General features: G+C 36.5%; 1 protein-coding gene across 8 annotated transcripts in view; it reads left to right on the forward strand.

Annotated features, from left to right (window-relative positions):
- Positions 1 to 13602, forward strand: part of VPS13B (vacuolar protein sorting 13 homolog B) — a 485377-nt gene that overhangs the window by 411253 nt on the left and 60522 nt on the right. For all 8 annotated transcript variants that reach the window (XM_049818749.1, XM_049818740.1, XM_049818775.1 and 5 more), the window contains one exon: positions 10323 to 10519. In XM_049818749.1, coding sequence (XP_049674706.1) covers positions 10323 to 10519 — 197 coding nt within the window. The remainder of the gene's footprint in view (positions 1 to 10322; positions 10520 to 13602) is intronic.

Consider the following 13602-nt stretch of genomic DNA (forward strand, 5'->3'; position numbering starts at 1 on the left):
ATTCAAACAATTGTCTGTTGCATTGCCTTACAAGCATTTGCAAACTGCAGTCTGGAATTTCATTTTTTCAACACTGTCAGCCAATAAACAGTCATTTTCTAACACCTTGTGGTTGTTTAAACAGTGGCTTAAGGAAGCATGAGCTTAAGAATGACTGACATTAGACCTACTGTAAGTCATTATTCCAGGAAGGATTTGACATGACAGTCAACAGGAAAAGAATTATGATCAATGTCAAAGACATTCATTTTTCCTTTTAACAGAGAATACCTCATTTTTGGCTGGGTCTGCTTCCTTTTTACTTTGCATTCCCTGTTGGGGCTACAGTGTTCAGCTGGGCATTTGAGAGTCTGGGAAAAAAGCTTTTTGGGAAACCACAAATTTTATTCATGTTTGATTTATTTCTTACATTCCCAAAGCAACAACTATTTTGGAAATCCAGATGATTTGTGTGTGACAGGTTAGTGATTTAAGTTCATAGTGTTATTAGATAATAATCTGTAAAGTTCAACCATGCTTATTGATAAACCTGTCAGTTTGCAAATTTTTGAATCAACTGCCATGCAGTTCAGTACTGTCTTCAAATAATCAGACTTTTTAGATGGATGGTGAAATGATTTGTCTAGCTGTTGTGAATTGCTCAGAAGGCAAATTTGGTGCTTTGTCTGGGATTCTGCTTTTTAATTCTACGTTTTGATGTTATTCGAAATTACTGTACTACTCATACTACTACTATACATAGACTTTATATGGTGTTGTTATGATCTCTACTGTGTGAAGAGTTGCAACAAGCTTGAAACAAAACAATACAGTATAATTTTTGAACATATCTGATCATAAACTAGAACTGTAATGAATGCCTTTTATTCTAATGTAGGAAGCTGCTTTCCCGTCAGTAGAAGCAGTGTTTACATCCATGCATCTGTACAAAAATGTATGCAGGTCATCAAGTAAACAACTGGTCTGTGTAAGGGCTGTAGGCTTGCTTGTAGCCTGAGCTACTTACACTTCAGATGATCTCGATGCAAGCAAGATTTGTGTTACTGGGGCAGGGTTTTGCACATGTTTTTAAAGTTAAGACTCTGGCTATTAATGATAAGTATCGTCTTCATTTTCTTGCAAGAAAGGAAGTAGGGGCTAAAGGAGTTGCAGTGTTACACAGTGAGTCTTAAGCAGATGTTGAAACAGAGCCCGTTCTCTTTAGGAATTCCAGCCTTAAACATTATTTCTGAACTTCCTTGCCTGAGAGTAGGATTATCTCAGACTTTACTATTTTGTTACTGTATTTTGTGTGTATAATCTTAATTATTTTGCTGTGTGATCTTAGTGTTCACTGCATTGAGATGAGACTGTATCGTTTGGCCTACAGTTTCTGTGCAGTCTGCAGGGAGTTAAGCGTAACTCGTTGGGAATGTTAATGGAAGTTGTGCATAATTTGCCTGTGCATCACACTGAAATTTACCCTTTGGGGTTACTGAGCCAGTGAAAATTCTACCGGGTGCCAGAGGACTGACGAAACCATCAGATTATCTTAATGACAGATTTACACTTTCCTCGTGTTCTGTATTTTTCAGATTTTGTAACTCTGATTTATGAAACTTTGCAAACCCAAGTCCTTCCTGCTGTATGCTGATCTTGTGGCACTTCTTGTAGGAGTCAGGCTTTACTGTGGTGAGAATATGTGGTCAAAATAACCCATATACCGAAAATTACGCAGTACTTTATGTATTAATAGACCGCTACCCTCAATCCCAGAGATGACTACATTTCAACAGCGTAGTGCTTATATTATTAATAAATACTGAAGCTTAGAAAATGAAAAGCCTTAAATAAAATCTGGAAGATTGTTCCTGTATCAGAAAAAGAGAATAAGGAGTATTGCAAGAAGTAGGTAAGTCCCTAATGTAAGATCTCCTATCTATATACTTTTGTTTCTCGATACTTGCAACAATAAATTAAGACCCTAATAAATTAAATTAAATACTGTTGCTTTTGCTATTAGAAAAGTGATTGTTCTTCACATAAACTCAGTCTCAAGATGAATGACAGTTAGTAGAAAAAAATGGGTTTGACACTTAATAGTACATACATTTTCCTGTTTAAAAAGTCCTGCAGAAATCTTCTCAGTTATAGCATAGAGCTATTCTGTGCTTTCTTAACAAAAGCTGTTAGCGTGTTTAGAGTAATTTTTCCATAATGAAAAAAGCCAGTATCTGTGACAGATTACATTACTCTACACACCTGCATTCGCTCTGAACCTGCTAGCCTGATAAATTGATAAGATAAGTTGGTCACATGTTGTTTTGAAAAGGCAAAGAACATAGTTCCTAATAAAGGAATGCTACATATTTCTTCGAAAAGGTTAAAAAGCATTTCTCAGGGCTCTTAAATTACCATATTCTGATACCAAGGGAAAATAAAACCTGGGCTTAGAGTCTTGTTTGTACTTAGAGGGCTTTCCGGACAGGAAGGCAATCTTGATGCAATTCAGTAAGCCACAATACCAGTGGGGCATTACAGGTGAAAAAATTGCAGCTGTACCCCTCACCACAATGTATTACAACTGTACAGTGGAATATTTCCTGTACAGAAATAGGGCTTGGTTAACTTTGTTTCCCAAGAGTAGATCACATTAAAATGTTATAAAATCATGATTTCCTGCATTTGAATACTTGTGGTTTCTCAACTGGTTCCAATATTACAAAGGGTTTTTTATAGCTTCTATTAGTTGAAGATGTATAGAAGCTTTTTTCCAAAGTCAGCTAAAAGGCAGTTATGTATTTTTAAAGAACAATTTCTCTCAGAAGACAGGAGTTTTCATTCACATCTCTTTATGACAACTCTATTTAATATTTATTTTATAAACTGCAGTACAGATGTAAATTTAAATAAGATGAAATAAATATGCTAATAGGACCATAAATAAATTTGTTAAATGAAGTTGAAAGAGCCGAGATACATATTATTACTCAGAAAGCAAAATAGTAGTTATTTTCATTGTTCAGCCAAAGAGCTCAGTATGGATAGGGGGAAAAATTAAATTAAGCAGATATTGCGTATCCAATTTTAAAGGGAGTATTTATGATGTAAATGTTCTAGCTTTAGGACAAAATTTGGTAAATCAAATTCAAAGAGAAGTAAAACAAATTCTGTGAAGAAATTATATGTTGAAAAACTTCTCCAGTGGTGGCTTCTGATTATTCCTGAGTGTTGAAAATTGAGAGTGCACCATAGTGGAATGACTTTTACTGCCCAAAATATACAGGTCCGTAACACATCAAAATGATGTTGAAGTACAGAAAACCATAATGAAAATAAAAAGGATATTGAGGTGGGGGGGATAGCAAATACTTTCTACAGCTAGAATGTTTTTAATGTTAGTACTACTGCTAATCCTAACTACTAATACTAGGCTAAATTTTCACCTCACTGTAAACCACCACATCCTCTTTTTTTATTTTTATTTGGACCTTCATGGAAAGAGAAAATTGGTGGTCTGTAGCTATGCCAGGACAGGCTGTTTTCCACACTGATATGAGACAATCTTAGCCCTCAGGAAGGCTAAAAAAATGTTGTCCAACGGGCATTTTGGATGTAGCATGATTTCATGATGTCAATCACATAAGATAAACAGGAATGTGGATGTTAAAGTATCCTACAGTTGTCCGAAATGTTGTTCCATTGGTCAGATTGGATTGTGTGTGTCGTGTGAACAAGCATATTACAGAGGTTTTATTGTATTTAATATTAAATTTATTTTGAGCATATTTTCTGCATAATACATTTTTCTGCAAGGTTCTTTTGCTATTGTTATATATATAATACTTTAAAATCATATTTAAAAGTAGTGTTCTTGGTAGTTATTGCCAAGAATTTTTCCCCAATAAAAATCTGGATAAGGCTTTTTATTTCCTACTACTGCGACTTCTGTTCACCTAATGGGAGAATTGTATTTTTAAGGCAGTTGGCCCTAAACCAGTAAAATATCCTAATAACAGAATAGCTTTATTACAGAGCAATCAGTTTATTCATGCTCAGGAAGCTGGAGTTAAAATCTCAGCATGGGTTGGCGTCTGACACAAAGTGCTAGTTTGTATTGTATTCTGCCTCTCATTCACTTAGGTGGCCCTGCTCGGAGAAGATAAAACACACACACGCTTCCTGTCTTCTGTGTGCGTTTTCTTGTACAGTAGTTGTTTCTGGAACAAGAATAACTTCGTTTCCAAGAGGAAGCGCCCACCATCTGAGGGACTGAGATTCAAGAAATGAACATTTATTCTGCAGAAGCCTATTTTCTACCAAAAACATGAATCAAAAGGAAGCATCGCTGAAAGCAACATTAAGCACATTCTGTAACCCAGCTGCTAATATCTTTCTTTCTTTCTTTCTCAGCTGGGCAAGATGCATTTTGCAGCCTAAGAAATCTGCATGCGTATAGTTAAAGGTCCATTTTTTATGTTGAGTTTAAAAAACATATGCACCAGTATCAAAATAATAAAACAGTAATACTTTATATACCCTTCTTTCGGCAATCTCAAAGCCATAGGCAGATGGCTGTAGCTTCTTCCTAGAGACAAAAAAGATGTCTGTGAAAAAGATGGGATTGGCTAAGAAATTGAGGTATCTTAATTATTTGTCCCCTAAATGGTAATGATGTCTGTGTCTGAGACCTGTTGGCATTATGACAATATGTATAGTGAATAATAGGTGTGATCATTTATGGTAACGTGACAGCTTGTGGAAGTGGACTGGTATTGGCCCTCTGCTCAGCTAGAGAGCTTAGCTATAGAAACATACCTAGTTATAACTGGTGTGCACCCAAGATTTTGCAAGTCCAAATTAGCAAAGTAGTCTAAAGCTGGGAGGATAACATCAGGTCACAGGAAAATCTAGAAGCATTCATGACCATGAAAGCCTTTTAAAAGCACATATGGATTGACAGTTAATTCGCTCCCATTGTGTCTTATTATTACACATAACTTTAAGTGGGAATAAGGAGTATCCATGTGGTCATTAGGGCGTACAACACATGGATGAAAATATTAATATGTAACATAGCGTTAATAGATTCTGTAGCATTTTTTGACCCCTAGTTTCCAAATAGGAATTAAGCAATTCTGGTACAGATAATGTGTGAAACAACATATGATGAATAATAAGAAGAAAGATCTATTGCATTGTAGTGCATTAGTGGGAATACTTCATGTTGGTTATTAATACTGTCTTGCTGATAGGTTAACAAGCAGGAAATTACTTGAAGGATGTAGGGTTTTAAGGGGATTTTGGAGTTTCTTTTTGTTTGGGGTTTTTCTTTTTTGGGGAAACGTATATGATAGAGGTTTCAGCTCTGCTGAAATTGAGACAGGCTCTATTTGTAGAGAGCTGATGTATGTTCACAGAGGTGATTCTCATCATGTCTATGTTAGTGTAATATATATGAAGATTTTTTTCTTAAAATAGAGCAAAACGAGAGATTCACAGATAATAGGAATCCACACTCTCCTAATTAAAAAGATTTCTGCTCCCAGGAAACGATTTCAGCTGAGTTGTTTCTTTGTGTCCTGCACTCACAAGGAGCAGGACTGAAACTGTCACTTGGAGGCAACTGCTTTCCCTCCTATCAGAATTTGTTAATACACAATTTTCATTCTTTACCAGAACAGTGCCACTCAATTTTTGGCTCTCCATGTCTATAGTCCACAGCAGTAAAGAGAAAAAGGAGGAACCTTCAAATTCTCTGCTTTGTTTTAAATATATTTATCTTATTAACAGCTTTTCTTATAAGTAGAGTTTAGGGTGTTTTCATGTAGCTTTTCACTACTGCTTCTGATCTCTGTTGTTAATGCTGCTGAAAAAAAAAAAGGCATGTGACTGCTGTTTTGCTCTCTACTGCCATAATCATCCTTCTAAATAAGTGTTTGGCCATAGTACGTGGTTTTCTTGCAAAATGGAACTTGGAGAGTCTTTGTTAAAACTGAGCCCACAGTTAAATAATAGTTTTATGCACACGTAAGTGACAGGGGCTGTACAGTAATGGTTCTGTTTGCGTTTTACAGGTGAATAAAATCATTGCAATTAAAACTTTCTTTGAGAGCTAGGAGAGATGACAAAAAGCTGTAGGGAAGTGTCCATTGCAGAAGCATGCTTGTTGTTTAGCAAAGAAGTTTGTGGTTAGATATGCTTCATTAGTGTTTAGTTTTATAGAGGCAACACTAGCAGTCACATTTTCTGAGAGTAACAATTATCTGAATTATAGCTTAGGTTTTATTCAAATATTTTAAGGTAAAAGTACCATATTTAATTCTACATATGGGGAATTTTTTGTTGCAGCTAATTCACTTATTCCCACTGCCTATGACTCAGTTCTGGCGTTATAGCCCATTTCCAGGCTTTCACAACTATTATTTTTGGCAGCTAATATTGCCCAGAGCTACCATCTTTCCTTAAACTTATCCAGATCAGGCATTAGTAATAAACCCCTTAGAACAAATAAAGTTAGATATGTAGGAATCAAAGATTCTAAGTCAACTAGGTCTTTTGCAAGCTTCAAACTAGAAGGCTTACAGTTTGGACAGTCCCAAAGCATGAGCTGTATTTTGTATAGGCAATCGCATAAAGCGTGACTTTGACTTTTTACTTCTAATGTGCAGATGATGCCTTGAAACATACTGTCTCTTGCTCTGGTAGATTTCTTGACATATTACAACACAGTTAGGAAAAAATTCACGAGTAAAAATAAAGAGGAATAATCTTTTCAACATGCTTACCGGCCTGCTTTAATTGTTAGGTGATAGGTTCTTTCTGGCTACTGCTAAGTCCAGCAGTCATTCCTGTGCCTTTCCAAATTCTTCATAATTCGCTTAAGAGGTTACCATGAAGTTTCTAGAAGGCAAATACACTATGTTAGGTTATACCAGAGCCTGAAGAGGAGTTATTACTTCTTTATGACATAATAATTGTTTTGATCATTTTACTTTGCCATATTTTCCTCAAGATAAGTTTCAGTATTTCTACCACCTACTGAGTGAGTGGAAATATTTGAAGTACATACCTTTTTTTTTTTTTTTTAAAAACAATATCTATGAAATCCGGTTTGTGTTTTTTTTCAAGTTTTGATCTGCCTTTATTTTCAATCTCTATTTTCAATGTCTCTATATTACTTTCCTCTAGCCTTACTGATAGTTTTATATTTTTCATGTTGTAGTGCCACTTATGAAATTCCTTTATTGTGCTCTTTAACTTGTTCTTCCAGCTCATTAATCTTACTGGGAATAGAATTCATCACCTTGCTTAGCCTCTGCTAAAATGCCCACTACGTGCCATTCTGATCCAGTTTTGTGAGATTCTCATTAGGGAGACTTGTATATTAAAAAAAAAAAAAGCTTTGTTGTGAGATGTAATGTAAAAGAAATAAATATCCTAAATAATAGGATAGCTTTACAAGAGTTTTGTTGCACATGTGTTACTCAACAGCATTGACAAGGAAAGATAACTTACATCTTGATAGGCAATAGGAAGCACAAGACCAAACCAAGTATTCAAATATATTGAATCAGACTCTTAAAAACTCTCAAGGTATTTTAAAGACTGGGATTTTAAAATATGCAGAAATATATACTGCTGTATGCAGAAGTACCTGTGCAACCATGAAAGGCTGCAACCTTTTGTCAGAAATGATACAGATCCTTTTGTAATTATATAATTCCAAGACCTTATGCTATAGGAAATATGCCAGCTATTGCAATATTTTAAATAAAATCAAATGTTTTAGCACCAGTGGAACCTGTGGAGGCTTAGAAAAGAAGTATGTGAATGTGAATGACTCCACGATGTAGTATGAGAGATAGTGGATACTGGAAGTTGCTGTTTATGTGTTCATAGTTAACATAGGGGAATTCCTTGGGTATATCCATAATTGAAGGGTAGGAACATTACTGTGGTACTGCAGTTTTGACTATTTGTCCACAGGCATTAAAGGTTAAAATAATTCAGCACTGAGAAGTTTTGAAGAAATCTAGAACTCCATAGTGACACTAAGAGCAAAAAGAATATATATAATATAGTGTGACTTAGAAATATGGCTACAAACACAATAATGTAATATTTCATATTGCTGCTGTTGTGCATAGCACCACTGTAGAGTTAGCAACACTGAACCAAGAAAGATATTTTCTGGGTCATCAAGCCCAGCCTCCTCCCATCAGGGCAATGCTTGTTACTGTCTCCATCTTATTAACAAATCAAGCTTTTAAAAGCAGCTGTCATGAGCGCCAAGGCTGTCCTTAAACTTCCTAATCTTTTTTCTGTTTGTCTTTCTAGCCTTACACTTTATTCACAGAGCAACTCAGTTTTGACCCATAATTTCTATAGACATTTTCCTCTCTTAACTGTTTCCTCTGCTGAGGCGTCTGGGTAGAGCAATCATGTTCCTTTTGTTTTCCTTCATTTGGTCCTCAACTCTGCACAGATCCCAGTGTGAGTTAACACAGTTTTAACATGAAGAATTAGAATTGTGTGCCATATTTCAGGTGAGGCCCCACTGGTGTCTTATACAACTCAATTAATATTTGTCCTTGACTTTGGGAAATATCTCACCTGATGTCTCTCAGGTTAGCATTTACTTTTTCCAGGCATCATCATACTGCCTCATAGTTTTCCAGCTGACATTTACATATCTTCACCATTTCCAATTGAATATGCAGCTTATAAACAAATGTGTTGATATCTTTACGTATATGACGTGTGCTTTTTGATGTTAAATCAATCCCTTTTTCTCAGACTCTAGCCTTTGAAATTAAATCAGCATTCCTGATTGATACTGCTATGCTACTCTGTGTTACGTATGTTACTGGCATCAGAATTTTGCTGGCCGTTATCAGGTGCTTTTTCCTTTTTTTTTTTTTTTTTTCCTCTCTGTCCTGACCTAAGAAAAAATTTGGTGAGTGTGGTTGCTTTTTTCAATCTTCAAGTATCATTGTGACTTGACAGATGTAGTAAAAATCCATGTTTCAAGCTCTGTGGTTCCAAATGTTAATTCTTCAAGAATTCTATGCTGATTATTTATGTTCCCTTGCCCTCCACAGCTTGAACTACTGAGTGCCCTGAATTTTCCTTCTTAACCTTCATTCCTGTTAATTAATCAGCCTGCTGTCACCTCCATGTGCATTATACTGAGTTACTGAGTAACAAGGAAGAATACTTACAGAGCTTTTTCTAGCTGTGCCTCAATTTACTTGCATCTCTGTTACATTCTTACTTTTTTCCTGGTTATATATATTTATGTATGTATGTCTACACACAGACACATAGGGATAAAAAAGGTAATAGCACATACGCATTCATTTTTTTACTATTTGCTTTACGTCAACTTGCCTTTTAATATTTCTTGAGCATGTAGAAGTGCCATAACTGTGGATTTCTGTATCTTAGTTCTAAAATCTTCATATCTTACTGAGTTTGCATTGGTTTTAAATTCATATTCTCATTTACTTTCATGCTATTACCAACCCCACCCCAAAAAAGGCAGCCTAAGACATAACCCTTTAAAATCTGTGCTTTCATTAAAATTTGTTTGCTATTGTCTTTGGAAATGTCTCTCATAACTTTCTCTCCAGTTCAGTGATGCATCCAGGAATAATCCAAGTGGTTTATTTACAGACTTAAAATTAGGGATGTGGTTAACAGAAGCTACTATGTATTCATTGGGTTTCGGTTCTCAAAATCACACGGTTGTCTAAATAGCACATTCCATAAAAGAAAAGATCATGTGATTACAAGTACTTCATGATTCGTCCCAGTGTTTTTATTCATGTGTTGGCTCTCCACAAGGCATTGTGTTGCCTATTATCAGTTTTACTCTCCATCTTTGATAATTTTAATATGACAATAAATGGGTAATTAATAAATTGATATTTTGTCATGCAATAAAATTAAAAGAGCTAGTTCAAGCAAAAAAAAATTTAATGATGATTAGAATGTCCTTGATACTATGATGTGATGACATCTGGTGGATTTTTCAGCTGCGTAATACAAATAATGATTAGTTGAATTGTCTTCGTTATTCTTGGGTTCTGTGGAACAAGTAACTATTTCTGTACCTAGTAAGAGAACATTTGGAGTGTTATACTGCAATGACATTCTAAAAACATGTTAATTTAAGTCAAGACAGCACAGCATCTAAGTGATGGTTACAATTCTGATTTTCTATATGACAGCTTACTTTTATTTAGTTTAGTTAGTCTTGCACTTTTAGCATGTACAGTAAATCCCATTATATTTTCAATCAAGCATAAAGTAATTATGCCTTCTCCCTTTTATCACAGATTCCTTGCAGCTTGGAATACTGGGATGAGCTTCAGAAATCATTCGTTGCATTCCGGGAATTCAGCCTATCAGAAAGCAAAGTCTGTGAACTACAGCTGCCCAGCATCAACCTTGTGAATGATCAGAAAGAGCTCATAGCCTCCGATCTGTGGAGGATTGTCCTGAACAGCAGTCAGAACGTGGCTGATGACCAAAGGTAATTTTAAAGGAGAAGGGAAAACCAGAAATCTAATGCTATATTCTTGAGAGATCTTTTTGAAGAGACTTAGGAAATAAGATACTGTTTTCATATGCAGTAAGAGTAGCTGGTCTTAAATGAGCTTCAGACTCTAGTTCACCTTCACGCAAGGGCATGAAGTGTGCACAAAAAAGAGCTCTCTTTCAGGTTTATTGGCAGCCTGGCAGCATCATATTCATCTATTTTCTGAATACAAGGGTTACTGAAGACAAACAGGCCATATCCTGAAACCTCTTAGCTGCACAAGGCAATAAAATTAGCTGATTAACTAAAGAAGGATGAGGCACAATCCATTGTGTAATGTAGTAGTAAACATTCTTCTTCCATGCACTCCCATACATCACCTTTATTCTGTCCTCAGTGCAAGTCAATTACTAAAGTAAGCCAAGTGTCTATTTTAAATATGCTAAACAAAACTTTAGCACTTCAAGAGCGTTATTATTCGCACAGCTTGCTTACTGTGCTAACAGTAGAAAAATTTAATCGGTGTTTTCAAACACTGGAGATCCATTTTTCATTATGTTTACAGCTGGAAACAGTGTACAATGAAAGATATTCACTCTGTTTGCATTCATTCAGTTTTGATTCATATGTAGAGTAAAAAGAAAGCTCTCTCCACAAACAGCAATGGAATTGCTTTCAAAGACTTTCTTAACTTTTTTATAGTTAGAGCAGAAAACCCAGAATGACCCTGTTGGACCGTTGGTATTTGCTGATTGTTGCTGCTTGCGTATGAACACATGCTTGAATGAGTGTGTAGCATCCACATATATGTTATGTGAAGCTACAGAATTCAGAGAAATCAGGAAATATGAACATGGCTAACAAAATCAGAAGAAAATTAAACATCTGGTTTCCATTAATAGTATCAGGTTGGAAATGATTTCTTGATGTTAATTGTGAAAGAATGCATTTTCATCATTGAGAAGTTAAGTGTTTTAGACAAGGTTAATTCCTCTGAATGTGGGACCTTGGCAAAATTGCCTTCCTGGTCAGCTTAACACCACAGAAATGTGAACTCGGTGGGAACTGAAAATGAAGTACTGAAATTTAGTAGATTTTTTCCATCAAGGCATTTGGCACTGTAATCACGTTTATTGTTTTCTGCTCAAATAGGTTCATCACTATATGCAGTTTCATTCAGGGAGCTCTGATAAGCTAATGAGTTGTAATTGTTCAGAAAAAGGCTAGGCTTAAAATGAAATACAAATAAGTAAAAAACAGTATAAAACCAGTTTGTACTGTGACTAACATCAGAAACATTTTACAGCACATGAGTTCACCTGCCTAAAACGTCTAAGCTCCTGAGTTTTCAGCTGGGAGGCTGCAGGCCTGCTCCACAATAGCAACCATCCTCAGTGGTATCGGGGTGTCTAGTTATAAAGGGGTAGAAATACCCTAATGGCCTTGCGGTACCAGAATGCTCCAAGGAAGACAATTGCTCTGTCCACAGCAGTGATGTTAGAAGCACTTGTCCTCCAGATTGTGTGTGTACACAAAAAGCTAAAGCAGAAACTAAAACTGAAAGAACAGGAATTAAACTGAAGCATTAACAGTTCACTGAATAGGGATAGCAGGAGAGGAAAGAAGGCAGCAAAAAACATGTGCCACTCTACTGAAACATTTGAAGGTAAATAGACAGAAGAGAAAGAGGGAAGTCAAGGGAAAGTGTCTTGAACTGCCAGCTCCTTAGGCACATGTACAGAGACTGCAGAGTCACTAGTCCTGATACTTCTGGTGGCCTGAGGAATTTATAATAGTTTTAAGAGGTGTACTTTACACCTACATGAACTAACAGTAGTCTGGACATTTAAAGATTCGTGTAGGTCAGGGTGAACTCCAACCAGAAGCCAGAAACCTGTGAGGTACGTGAAGAAAACCTCTGATTTCAACCAGAGAAGAGAAAAGGTTATATTCCCTGCCTCAGCAGCAATTTCATATAGAAATTCAAACTGATCTTTCTTTATACGAACTTCAAACAAGGCTGCACTGCAAGCTTTCTTAAGGATGCCTGCAGGAAGGACTGGTGTGGAAGCAGGCCTGACCAGCCTGGGGTGATCCTTCTCAGAGAAACTTAACGGGTCAGAAAAAGAGCAGCCGTCCCTCAGAGATGAGGCTTTGACCTGTGGTGTTTGAGGCACACTATCTCCTTCTTGGAGACAGAGCAAATCACGCCAGTCACATGTCACTGACCTGGAGGTTTTGAGGTAGTTCACAAGCACTGAAATACATATAGTTACAGCTACAGAACACGTTTAAGGTAACATTTAGGCCCCAAAGGATCATGTTCTGTTAAAGGGAAGCCTTGTTTAGGAGGTGGTGACAGATACGGTGGTCCTGCAGAGAAGACCAACCTTTCAGGACTCCTAGTAGCGTATAGGAAGTCCATGTTGGCAGTAACTTTACTGAAACTGTGGCTTCATGAAACACACCTAATGCTACCAGCATGGATATTTTCTTGTGGCCAAGCCCCCTAAAATGTATTCTGGATTCTACTTGACCGCAAAATGCCAGACATTTTGGGGTTTGAGAGAGAAAGAGGCACTGCCCCATGTCATGGTAAATTTCAATGTTAGGCTTGTTCCTAAAGCAAGCGTTTAACATGAGCTCTTCCAGACTTGTGAGAAGAGCCACAAGGAGCTGTTCTTAAAGCTAGTGCCGAGTGTTAGACCAGGGAACTTCAAGGCTGGGGGATCTGCAAGTGAGAGCGAGAAGCGAAGACTGTATAAAAGTTGAATCTTGGTTTTGCTGGAGACTCATGATGATTTGACATTAATTACATGCTGTAACCATATGATTGATTAGCAAATTTAATTCACTATAAATTGTAAAGTATAAAACTGCTTAGTCTTAGTTTGATCTTGCTGCTGCTCAATGATAATATTTTTTCCTTCAAATTCTGCAGGGGTTTGTTTTGTGGTAAGCTCTATGATATGCTAATTATTCATACCAGAGAGCTGATCGCTTGTGTTTTAAGTACTTTATTACTGATTCCTAACATCAGTTGTAAAGTATGAAACTTACGTGGCTCCTGTGACAGG

This window comes from Accipiter gentilis, chromosome 2, assembly GCF_929443795.1.
Source record: "Accipiter gentilis chromosome 2, bAccGen1.1, whole genome shotgun sequence".
In the NCBI taxonomy this organism is placed as follows: domain Eukaryota; kingdom Metazoa; phylum Chordata; class Aves; order Accipitriformes; family Accipitridae; genus Astur; species Astur gentilis.